Source organism: Acinonyx jubatus, chromosome C1 (assembly GCF_027475565.1).
Source record: "Acinonyx jubatus isolate Ajub_Pintada_27869175 chromosome C1, VMU_Ajub_asm_v1.0, whole genome shotgun sequence".
NCBI lineage: Eukaryota > Metazoa > Chordata > Mammalia > Carnivora > Felidae > Acinonyx > Acinonyx jubatus.
The window spans coordinates 210186770-210199481 of NC_069381.1; the positions used below are offsets into that span (position 1 = coordinate 210186770).

At 52.6% G+C, this 12712-nt stretch overlaps 1 protein-coding gene and 1 long non-coding RNA gene across 13 annotated transcripts in view; one reads left to right on the top strand and one right to left on the bottom strand.

Moving 5' to 3' along the window:
• LOC128314148 (uncharacterized) overlaps positions 1 to 3856 on the bottom strand; it is a 38658-nt gene extending 34802 nt beyond the window's left edge. For 10 of the 12 annotated variants that reach the window (XR_008295623.1, XR_008295622.1, XR_008295619.1 and 7 more), the window contains exon 1: positions 2182 to 3856. Coding sequence is in view for 1 of the 12 variants with exons in the window: in XM_053215954.1 (XP_053071929.1) it covers positions 1206 to 1208 (3 nt within the window). In the remaining 11 variants the exon portion in view is untranslated. The other 2 variants (XR_008295624.1, XM_053215954.1) reach the window with 1 other exon arrangement.
• LOC113596052 (uncharacterized) lies at positions 3068 to 9556 on the top strand. The gene is made up of 2 exons (XR_008295633.1): positions 3068 to 3207; positions 3591 to 9556. It is a non-coding gene; the product is annotated as an uncharacterized LOC113596052 (long non-coding RNA).
• The last annotated feature ends 3156 nt before the right edge of the window (positions 9557 to 12712 follow it).

Sequence of the window (12712 nt, forward strand, 5' to 3'; positions counted from 1 at the left end):
CACTCTCTTACTCAAAAATAAACTCAAAATGGATGAAAGACCTAAATGTAAGACAGGAAGTCATCAAAATCCTCGAGGAGAAAGCAGGCAAAAACCTCTTTGACCTTGGCCGCAACAACTTCTTACTCAACACGTCTCCGGAGGCAAGGGAAACAAAAGCAAAAATGAACTACTGGGACATCAAAATAAAAAGCTTCTGCACAGCGAAGGAAACAGTCAGCAAAACTACAAGGCAACCGACAGAATGGGAGAAGATATTTGCAAATGACATATCAGATAAAGGGTTAGTATCCAAAATCTATAAAGAACTTCTCAAACTCAACACCCAAAAAACAATCCAGTGAAGAAATGGGCAAAAGACAGGAATAGACACTTCTCCAAAGAAGACATCCAGATGGCCAACCACCACGTGAAAAAATGCTCAACATCAGGGAAATACAAATCAAAACCACAATGAGATACCACCTCACACCTGTCAGAATGGCTAACATTAACAACTCAGGCAACAACAGGTGTTGGTGAGGATGCAGAGAAAGAGGATCTCTTTTGCACTGCTTGCTGGTGGGAGTGCAAACTGGTACAGCTACTCTGGAAAACAGTATGGAGGTTCCTCAAAAAATTAAAAATAGAACTACCCTACAACCCAGCAATTGCACTAGGTTTTTATCCAAGGGATACAGCTGTGCTGTTTCAAAGGGGCACATGCACCCCAATGTGTATAGCAGCACTATCAACAATAGCCAAAGTATGGAAAGAGCTCAAATATCCATCAAGGGATGAATGGATAAATGGAGTATTATTCGGCAATCAAAAAGAATGAAATCCTGCCATTTGCAACTACATGGATGGAACTAGAGCGTGATATGCTAAGCAAAATTAGAGAAAGAAAAATACCATATGACTTCACTCACATGAGAACTTTAAGATACAACAGATGAACATAATGGAAGGGAAGCAAAAATAATTTAAAAGCAGGGAGGGGGACAAAACATAAGAGACTCAACTATGGAGAACAAACAGGATTACTGGAGGGGTTGTGGGAGGGGGGATGGGCTAAATGGGTCAGGGGCACTAAGGAATCTATTCCTGAAATCACTGTTGCACTACATGCTAACTAACTTGGATGTAAACTTAAAAAATAAATAAATAATTTTTTTAAAAAGAAAAGAAAAGCCCATCTTTCCCCAAGCAAGAAGAGCACCTACCATTTATCAGCTGGGTGTTGCGATCTCTATATTGTCAAAGTTGTTAGACATAAAAAGACAAACAGGGACATAACAGATCCCATGGAAGCTGAGGACTTGCCAGACTGAGGTTTTCGCAAGGCAGATGCCTCAACTTAGATGAAGCACTTATCCGCTATTATTTGATGAACTTGGTCCAGACTTCTAGCCATAAATCTCAGCTGCTTCACCTGTAAATGAGGAGATATGCCTGCCCTGCCCTCTCTTAAACTGACCTTACTCTGATCAAGGAAAATACCTTCCTTCCTCATAGGCTGAAACGGGCTCGGGAAATTAAAGTACGGCAATTATGACCTGAGAAAATGCGACAGTAGGAAAAAAGGGAAGGAAAAAAGAGAGGAATAAGGACGCTTTTCCTCCCAACTCCCAAAAATGGTCACCAGTCATGTGAATTCTTCAGGATCACTAGAGGCCAACATTCTAGAGTTGGGGTGCTCCTCGGGCATCAGCTAGTGCTGTCTCCAGACTAGGCAGGACCAAGCTGCTCCAGGCACAGCGAGGAACTGAGGAACCGGCACTGCCTGGTCCCTCTGAGCCTTTCTCATTTTCCAAACCACGGCCCTGATGATCAAGAGGCCATAGGCTGCATGTAACTTGAACCAAACTTATTCTTAACGGACAGAAAAACACTGGCGGGAACCAGGCCAGTTTATGAAATAGTGATTGTCTTGAAAGGTGGGTTTAACACTTTTCGTACTTTCCTGTACTTGTAAGTACTTTTGTGTGCTTAACCTCGCTGTTTATTTCTCCATCTGTACCTAGTTAGGAAAATTATAGCACTTAAAACGGTCTGACATGTAACTATTCAGTGAATGCCAGCTTTCATGATTTCTTCCAAGATTTTCTACGAAGAAGAGGGATTTGTATCATGAAAAATACCCTTTAAAAGTTCTATTATTGTTTTTAACAAACATCCCATAACGGAAAAATTTTTTACCTTTTCAGCATTAGTATCCTCACCCCTTCCCTATTTCCCAATTTGAAGTAGCAAGTCGCAATCTACTGTAGTAATTTGCGGAGATGTCGGCCTTTTCTTTTTTTTTTACAACACATTCCAAACCTTTATAAAGAGCTACATCGGTCAACTCCCGCGCTGAAGCGCGCGGACCGAGCAAAGAATCTGGAGAGAAGGCCTCTAGCTTTCCCAGAGGCGAGTCGTTCCCTCCGCACCCGGGTAAAAGCAGCCACTTCCGCCATTAGGGCGCGCGACGGAAAATGGAGGCGCCAGGCCCTCCCCGCGGCGGCCGGGAGTTCGGCGCCTGCGCCCTGCCGGCCCGCTCCGCCCCACCCCAGCTCGCGAGGCCGTTACGGCCGTTGAAGGAGGACGAGGGGAGGGGAAGGAGCGCCGCCCAACGCCCCACCCGGCGCCCCAGCGCGCGGTTCCGGCGAGCCCGGCTCCGGCCCCGGTAGTCCGCTCCAGGCCGCTCCGGACCGCTAACCGCTCCGTAGGTGCTGGCCGCGCTCCGTGCTTTCCCTCCAGCCCTTTGTGTCCCGGCGCGCGTCGGAGGGAACGCGGGAACGCGCGCCGTGCCGTGCGCCTGCGCAAGGGGGCGGGACGGCGCGCCTTGCCTGGAGTCGTGAGTGGGCGCTGTTCCGGGTCGCCCCGTCCAGCCCCGCCCCCAACCGCCATTTCGTGCTCCGGCGCGCGCGGCCTCCGCGTGATGGACGCCCGGAAGCAGGGACAACAAAGGCCCCTGCGCAAGGGCCGACCGGTCTGCTGATCTTTCCGCTGCTCGCGGGGCGAAGATGGCGCCCAGACCCTACAGCTGTGCCCGAGTTTGGGTCGAATGGGCGCCTCTACTTTCTCTGGACTAGGCCTGAGAGTTGGCCCAAGGGGCATGCAGGACCTCGTGTGTGCACAACCCTGGGGTGTGCCTCTTTCCACGTGTGTACAACCTCGGGACAGTGCACTCGTCCCAGTATACGTAGGCTTGTGTTTGCACCATCCGATATGCACGAACCGGTGGGTTTCCACGTTTTCCTCTGTGCACGATCTCAAGGATTTGCTTTTCACACGAGTGTGCGCACACTTGTGTTTGCACCGAATGGCTGCCCACAGAGGTACGGGTGTGTACGGATTCCTGTTCGCACGAACCTGAGACGTGCACAGGTGCATGGATGCATGAGTCTGGTATATGCACCAACTTGTGTTTGCCCTGGGACGTGTGCAGACCCATTAGTGCAAGCTCGGCCTCCCGCAGTCAGGAGCACCCTCAAAAACTATGGTGTTTCTGGACTGTTTTGGATTCTTTAGCCCTTGCTGAGTTTACATGCGAAGAATAAACACCTGCCTGCTACTCTATGCTATTCTTAAGCTTTCTTTTAATCTTTCTTCTTTCCTTCCAGCTCATTGGGCGTCTCCCACTTTGCATTGGGGCCACGCAGTGACAGCGATGGGTAGCTAGTGAAAGAAACACAAAGAAGTGGGCAGTTACGGCAACACAGTGAAGTTGGGAAGGAGTCCCCTGGCCCGAAAGATTTGAAAAACCTTTTTGGAGAAAGCATGAGCCAAGGCCAGGGCCTGGCTACAGAGGGAATCAGGGGTCAAGTCCCAATTTCCTGTTCAGGCCTGAGAAGTTTTTTCTAGAAGGCATTTAAACAGGAGATGCCACCAAATTCCTTTTGAGACTATGGGGTTGAAGGAGAAGAGGCGGGTGATAGGAAGGTATGTGGTAAAGAGGACTGTTTGTGGGGCCTAAGGGACAAGAGAGTGGGAACAGGCTCAGAAGGAAAGTGGCCTCCCCAGGGAAGGAATGGGGTATGAAAACAGGATGGGGGACTATGGTCTCCCCAGCTGTTTACACCTCCTGGTGTTTCAGGCTCTTCTGTGTTGAGCACACTCCTCTCTCTGGGGGAGAGACAAAGACTTAAGCCCCAGGGCTGACCTTTACTGGCTGGGTACCTGGGCAAGCACCTATGTCAGTGGAGAAGTCTGCAGGCACAGAGCAAGAATAACCCAGAATAAACATGGGATGTTAGCATTTATGCTGGACTGACTTTAGAAGTTCCTTGTCTGACCCTCTTTGTCCTGTTATCAAAGAACCACCTCTTCAGCATACGTTTCATATGGTTATGAATATTTTCTTGTTATGCTTGCTATTCGTAGGTATATTTTATGGGCATAAAAATACATCAACTCTAACATGCCTCTACATTCCCATTGAGAACCCCTCTACAACAACCCCAATATGTTATCATTTGAATGTATCTCATGATGGAGGACACTTCACAGGACAGCCTTTTTGGGGAAGCATAAAAAATTTATCCTTATGAGCCCCAGATCTTTAGGATATGAAATGAAGGTCCGCGCGTGCATGTGTGTGTGTGTGTGTGTGTGCGCACCCCAAAAGATAATTTTCTGAGCATATGCTGTGTGTTAGGCTTGTGTTAAGGCTAGGCATATAGCAGTGAAGGGGAACAAAATATACTACCCCAAAATATGCCTCTTTAGCATAACGATTATTTTAGGCTGGTTAGTTTTCAGAGACTGCAAACACAGGGGAAGCTCTGAAAACTGAGTAGAAGTTACCCTTTTGTAAGAAACATTTACATTTATAAGGGAAATCTCCATTTCTAAGGGTGACTCCTTCACTGTACGGAGAAGAGGAGGATGACTCTAAATCTTTAGAAACTCTTATCAATGGAGAAGACAAGGACTTAAATCTACCTTACACTTTTTTATTGTGCTTTGCTGGTAACTTCCTATAATTGATCCCTACCCCCAGCATCTTTTGTCTTTAGCTGAAAATGGTATCTAAGATGATGGGTTTGGCCATTTGGGTATTTTATTCAATTACGCATGTATGCTTTTGTTTGTTTTTCTCTTGTTAATCTCTCTTGTATCAGTTTAATTATTAGGCCAGCCAAAGAAACTAGAAGGGAAGAAGGGAAAACTTCATCACCCCTGCAGCAGCCAAACACTTCCTGCCTCTAGGAGCTTATAGACCCAAATTGCAGGACACTAGGGTCCAAGAGCAAAATAGCTTCGTCACACCTGATATGATGCTGAAAATCTATGCAATGTGGATTACAGCCCGTTGGGCTGCCCCTGTGCCTCTGGGATTAAAACTCTAGGAATGAGGGGCGCCTGGATGGCTCAGTCGGTTAAGCGTCCGGTCCGACTTCAGCTCAGGTCACGATCTCGCGGTCCGTGAGTTCGAGTCCCGTGTTGGGCTCTGGGCTGATGGCTCAGAGCCTGAAGCCTGCTTCCGATTCTGTGTCTCCCTCTCTCTCTGCCCCTCCCCCGTTCATGCTCTGTCTCTCTCTGTCCCAAAAATAAATAAACGTTAAAAAAAAAAATTAAAAAAAAAAACAACTCTAGGGATGGGACACCTAGGTGGCTCAGTCTGTTAAGTGTCCTACTCTTGATATCAGCTCAGGTCATGGTTGTGGGATTGAGACCCATGTCGGGCTCTAAGCTGAGCGTGGAACCTGCTTGGGATTCTCTCTCCCTCTTTCTCTGCCCTTCCCCCACTAGAGCATACGCTCACACGCTCTATCTCTCTCTCTCTCAAAATAAGTAAAAAATTGGGGCGCCTGGGTGGCTCAGTTGGTTAAGTGTCCAACTTCAGCTCAGGTCATGATCTTATAGTTTGTGAGTTCAAGTCCCATGTCAGGCTCTGTGCTGACAGCTCAGAGACTGGAGCCTGCTTCAGATTTTGTGTCTCCCTCTCTCTCTGCCCCTTCCCCACTCATGCTCTGTCTCTGTCTTAAAAAAAATAATAAAATAAAAATAAATAAGTAAAAAATAATAAAATATTAAAAAATAATAAAACAACTCACAGACCTGGCTAGCTTAGTCTGCAGAGCATGAGACTCTTGTTCTCGGAGCTGTGCGTTCGAGCTCCACGTTGGATGTAGAGAGTACTTCAAAATAAAATCTTTGGGAAAAAGAAAAACTGGGGAGCTGTGAAGGTGCAGACTGGATGGGTGCACAACCCTTGCTACCCTACCATGGGGGGTGACCTTGCCAAACATAGCCTCCCTCTCCCATATGCATTCCACAGTTGCCCCAGTCCTGGGCATGGTCCATAGTCCTTGCTACTGGGGTTAGGGAGAATTGACCTCCTGATCAGCAGCACCAGGCACTTTATGCAGAAAAAACCACTAGGGACCTTCCTCACAAGGGCACTGTGGGCTGTCTTTAGGGGTGGGAGCAATCCTGCCGAGCCCTCTTGGCAGCCACTTCTGGGCAGCCCTGCCTGCCTGGGAGGTGGGGCCTTGGGGATAAATGGCTGCTGTAACAGTGTCACTCAGGCAAGGGTGACATGCCACCACTTTAATCCACCAGCAGGGCTGGCCACAGGCTGGCACCTCCTAGGAAACCAAGCCTGAGATCTGATCTAAATCAAATCCAGGTAACCTGGAAGGAGGTGAGGTGGGCCCACCCCCTCCTGCTGAACGGGCAGGTTGTACTGGATCACCGCTCTGCATTTCACACTTTTTCCAAAGGCCAAGGATCTGGGTGATATCATCCTCCCTGAACGGCTCTTTTTGGAGTATGCTCCAGAGTCACGCTTCCCGGTCCCCCAGTCCCTGAGCAGAGGACCAGAACTGCCCCCTCTAAATGCTGGGCTGGGCGTGGGGTCTGGCCCAGGAAACACCTGGTGGGGAATTCGTCTAGCTCCCAAAAGTAAACCACAGAGACCTTGAAGGCACCGCCCTTGGGCAGCTTCTTACCTCCAAGGGTCACGTTTAAGTGTGTGTGTGTGGGGGGGGGGGGGATCCCTGGAGAAATGAGGCCGTTTGTAGAAGAATAAATACCACCTTGTGCCTGCCCACTTCTTGCAGAGGTCTGTGGGCTTGTTCGGGGCCTGTGTAAATAATTTAATGGAAAACTCCAGAAGGGAGACAGTCCACGTGAGCCTGACCTTGCCTGCCAGCAGACAGGTTATAATATGTTTCTCCTCTATGGAGTGACTGGGACTCAGGATGCCTCGGTCCCAATCCAGAGAAATAAGACACTACTCTGGACTCCCGGAGAGGGACAGTTGGCCGAGTGTGCCCGCTTCTAATGGGCGGGAGGGATTTCTTCAGGGGGGACCATCCCTCCGGGCCCGGGTCACACACCCTAGCGTCTGAGATGGCAAAGCCAGGGAGGGCCCTGGTGGTCCAGGACGCGTCCTGTCCTCTCCCCCACCCCCATCCCCCGCAGGGCAGCCCGGGTCCCAGCCTTCCGCAGGGGCTTGGGGCAGGAGAAGGCTTCCGGCCGATCCCACCCAGCCCGGCAGGGCGTCCCCCTCGGGCGGCAGGGCCGGCCGACCCCGCGAGCTGCCCTCCCAGTCCGCCTCCCAGGGCCGCGGGCGGCTCCTCCTCGGTGCACCCGCCCCTGCCCGGCCCGTCCAGGAGGCGGCGAGCGGGGAGGAGGGGAGGCGGGGAGGGGGGCGGGAGCGATAGGGCCGCTGCCCGGAGGCCGCGCCACCCAGGCGCAAACATTTCCTTATGTGGTGGCTCCGCGGGCCGGGGCGGCGCCCGAGGGGCTGCTGGGGACGGCGGGCACGCCCGGGGCCTCGCGGCCACCCTGGCTCACTGGCACGGCCGCCGCTGCGCGCGGCAACCTGGCCTCCTCTGATGGACAAAACCAAGGGGAAAGGCCCCCTGCCCTGTTCTCTGTCCCCCTGCCCGTGTCGCACGTTCCCCTAGAAGGAAGTGGTCACTGTTTGTCGGCCAGAACCCTCCCGCTCGCCGACTTCCCCTCTGCGTTTGTGGGGAAAGTAGCCCTGAGATCTGGAGTTCAAGGCGGAGACCTCTCAGGTCTGGGCGAGGAAGGGGCGAGGGGTGGGCTGCCTGGCCGGCTGCTGGGTCCCCTCGCCTGGTCCACCGCCCTGGCGCCTCCTTGGTCCATCTGCACAATGGGGCACCCTCATTTGCCTCGGGAGCTATATTTGGCCGTGGAGGGATAACAGGGTGACTCATGGGAGGGATGGCCCAGGGGCGGGAAGTGGATGAGAGGCATCGCAGAATGCCTGCTGCCTTCTGTTTCAGGGGGGCTTCAGGCTCCGAGCCTCCAAGAACGCTCCGCATCAAAACGTGGGCCCCACGGGCTGCCTTCTGGCTGCAGGGGCAGGCCTCCAGAGCCTGATTAGGGCACCCCGGCCCTGACACAATCCCCACCCCAGGTTCTGAGCTGTCTGCCTTGACCCTCTGAACTGTCCTGGATTCTGAGGCCAGTATCTGTGCCAATTACAGCCTTTGAGCAAACTTTAATGTCTGATAGGGCAGGTTCCCTATGGGATATTTTTTAAGTGGGGCTTTCAGCAAGAAGCTTGCCACCCTAGTGAATCTCTAATTGGTCTAATTTCAGGGAGTATAATTTGACGCTGCATCTCAGGGATATGTCTGGTCCTGGAGGCCTTGGCATGCAGCACCACCCCCAACAGGCTGAAGGAGAAAAAACTCTGCTTGGCTCCCAGCCCTCCTCTCCAGCTTCCCCATGACTCCCATCCCTCCTTCTGCAGCTCCTAGATTCCTGGCTCCCTGGGGTCTGCCTCTGAGTCACGGGGCACTCATGCCCAAGCTGCCTTCCCCAACACCAGAAAATCATTTCCAGCCTCAGACCCCCCCCCCCCACCACTGCCCCAGGCCACTCACCCATCCTTGTTCAGTGTGACAGAAGGATTCAAGACCCCCAGTTAGAAAACCACGCTTCTATAGGATATAAGATTCCAGAAGCTGAAGTAAAGAATCCTGTCAGTAAGAGATCAATGGCCGTCCTTGCCCATCAATGGATAGACTCTTTTCACACTGGGGAGAAGCCCCCCAAGGAATCTGAAGAAAGAAGATGGGGAAATGGACAGTCAAAAGCCCGAGATACTATAATCCATACACAGATAAAATGGCCAAATCTTCGAGTCAGAAATGATCTTTTTTTTTAATGTTTATTTGAGAGAGAGAAAAAGAGAGAGAGAGTGTGCACGCATGCACAAGCAGGGCAGGGGCAGAGAGAGAGGGAGACAGAGGATCTGAAGTGGGCTTTCGGGGCTCCAACTCATGAACTGTGAGATCATGACTTGAGTTCATGACCTCAGCTGAAGTCACACCTTAATCGATTGAGCCACCCAGGCCACCCCAAGTTAGAAGTGATCTTAGCGGTCGTCTCTGTCACCTCAACACTTAAAGCAGACATCTCCCCTACTTTGTTCCTGGATTACTTCCAGTGGCAGGGAATGTACTTCTTCTGTGTGTTATGTCTTCAATAGAATTGAAATCTGCTTTCTTTAATGTCCGTCTTCATGGTCCCGGTCTGTGTGACCATGTGTTCTAAGAAGGCAGGCTCCCAGGGTCCCAGAGCATCATGGTGTTCAGTGAATGTGTTGTCAGAATGAATGATGAAATAATACTGAATGCTCACTGAAGTGTCATCTGCTCTGGGCTAAGCCACACCAGCTTTCCCCACCATTCCGTGTATGACACTGTTTCCAGAACACTCTTCGTCCTTCCCACCTGGCTACCACATCCAGTGTTTCTTGCAAGCAGTAGTGTGTTCTGTGTTCCAACCTGTGCAGCCTGACCCTGTGAGGCCTTATTGCTAGTGTCCCCCTGTGGCTGTGTCTCTCTCAAAGGTCACAGCTTTTACTTTCACAGTTTTAGCAAAGGGGAGGGCTCCTTGCTGCATATGAAAATAGTGTCATGGCCTGGGATGCAAACCAGCATCTCAGGAGGCCAGGTTAGGCAATGGGCAGCCCAAGTCCTGCTGGATGGTACCTGTTTACGGGGCCAGGACCCTGGTTGTGGGCAAAGAAGATGCCAGAGTGTGCCCTTTGCTCAGCAAGCAAAACCTGGCTTTGGGGCTCTCACCAGGACCCCAAGCTAAGACCAGTTATCAGGTAATTGTCAGGTACTTGACCACGGTTATTGGAGCTCCTTAAGGTCTCAGGGCTTCTGGATACTGTGGCTCAGTCTTGCCCCTTCACAAAGCTGAATAGGTGCAGGGTGGCTGTGAACACACAGCTGGGGATTATTATATGTTTGTTGGCTGACTCCTGGATGAATAGGAGACAGGGAGCGACCCTATGCTGGGTCTACACTTTGGACATCCGCGCCCCCCCCACCCCCCATCTCCTCTGCAGTTTGGGGCCAGGGCAAACTCACACCTCCTGCCATCAGTTTGTGGATCTGACAAAGGGTGGTAAAATGAGGCTCTGGCCCTGAGGCTGCCTCAGGGGGACTGAGAGTCTAGCTGGGATCAGGCCTGCCCTGAACCTGCAGACTAAAGGCAGGTAGCAGGTGGAGTTCCCCAAGTTCCCCTAGGAAGGGACCGGGGACCTCTGCCCAGAGAGGTTTTTCTCTCCTAGAGGGACTTTATGCTACAGAGTGCCCACCCTCTGAAATGCCAGCCAGGGAGGGCCCAGGCATCATTCCAGGTGGTCGTGTGCCTGGCAGTGCAATGGTGGGAGCTCAGGCAGAGCCAGGCCAGTGGGGGAGGGGCCCGAGGTGGGGGAGGGGCCTTGCTCCTGCTCTATCCCATTGCAGGATCATTGTTTGACAGAGAGGAAACCCCAGAAACCAACAAGGTCAGTGCAGGGCAACTGAAAGGAAGATAAAATTTCCCCGAGTCTCAGAAGGAAAGGAAGGCTCAGGAGAGGCCTGCATGACGGTGACTTTCCTGGTTCCTGTGTGCTGCAGGCTCTCAACTCCGTCCTGGCGGAGAGCAGGGAGGGCACTGGGGCACTGGCTCAATCTAGCTCCAACAGGACGCCAGCTTGGCCCCCATACCACAGGGCTCACTGGGGTGGCCCAGATGTGCCAAGGAGAGCGGAACCCACGCCCAGACCCCACCCTCACATTCGCTGCCCTCCACCCAGCTCTTACCTTCACTCTACCACCAGCTCAGGCTCAGACCCTCAGGTCTGAGGGCCCTGAGAGAGCTCCCTGAACCCCCTCTGGTCTAAGGGTCTAAGACAGGCTGCACGTGTAGGGAAAGAGCCTGGATGGATTCTCAGGGGCAGGGTTGAGGTCCAGCTCTGACCCTAGCTGGCTGGATGACTTGGGACAGCTCACTGTGCTCATTGGCCCTCAGTCCTAAGATTCCAGCTATGCTGGCCAAAAGGTAGTTGTTCTGATTCTCAGAGAGTAGACCATAGGAGTCTTTCCTAGGTGGGAAGGAGGAGGGAGGAGAAGGTCAAGGCCAGAACCTGGGCGTGAAATGCAAACAAGAATTCAATATGTAAATCAGTCGGTGCTTGTTCCTGCTCTTCAGACAAGGCCCAGTGAGACCCAGATGCTCTAAAGAGTGCCTGTGGCCTGGCCTCTGGGTGTCCTCACAGAGAGCAGTGGGCTGGGCACCTGGGGGGCATGGTGGCATTCAGGTGCTGGGGACAGGGCCCTGGCTGGAAGCCAGCCCTCCTCTGCCTGAGCCCAGGGCCCTTGGTCCTGTCCAATGAAAGGCTCAGCATTCTGCCCCTCTGAGGCCACTTGTCCCACAGATTGTTGGTGGCATGCTCCCCTCCCCAGGCTCAGGGCGGAATGTCTTTCAGTCTGGGGCTCAGTTGGCCCTGTGGGTCTGGTGGCTGATGTGGCAAAGATCTTTGAGGAGCTGCCTGGCCACCCACTATAACAGGGACAGTTGTGGCTTTGGCCAGGGGTCTCTGTAAGCCAGGCCCCCCCAAGGCTCTTTCTTGCATGAAATATCTTGGGATAAGAGGGTGCCAAGCTTGGGATCCTGCTTCAAAGGATGGCAAGTACTCAAATGATACTGATCAGGGTGACACCAGCCCTGGGGGGAGGGGTGGCTATTTCCTGAGGCTGCTGGCCAGGCTAGCAGCTGGGCCACTGGGGCCCTGGGGAGACCCAGATGTTGTCTCTTTTCAGCTCACTGCTTCCCAAAATGGGAGGGGGGACACTGGGGAGGCCACAAAGAGGAGCCAAGGGGCCCCCAGGGTTTACTGAGGAGCCGTCAGGGAGGGGGGGGGCCATCTGTCCCCCAGGTTGCAGGCTTCAGGGGAGCAGAATGGGCCATAAGGAGGGGCTTACCAGCACCACCCTACAGGGCCACCTTCCAGGCCTCACTCCTCCAGAAGCTGGCTCCAGGGGTCCTTGTGGGGGGCCAAGTGGATAGAGGAAGAGATGGGAGTTTGGTAGGGAGGGGGACATGAGGCCAGGAAAAGAGGGTCAGTCCCAAGGGAAGATGGGAGGGTCTACCCCCCATGTCTCTCTCTCTGCCCACCTGCTAGAGGGCACCAAAAACACCTTAGACCTAGACCACCTGGCAGTGTCAAGCCCTGGACAAAGACAGAAGGTCCCCATTTTACTGAAACTCTTGTTTTTCATCAAAATCAGTGAGCCTCAGTTCTTGAGCGTCCTAAGAGTCCACCTGCAAGGGGGAGCTGGGTGAGAGCCTCAGGAAGGAGGCAAAGGAGACAGGTTACAGATCTGGGTGACTCTGGGCACTGGCCGCCTCCCCGGGCTCTCACATCTGATCCCCAACCCCCAGCCCTGAGCCAGCTGGAAAGCCCCACTCCCTCCTCTCT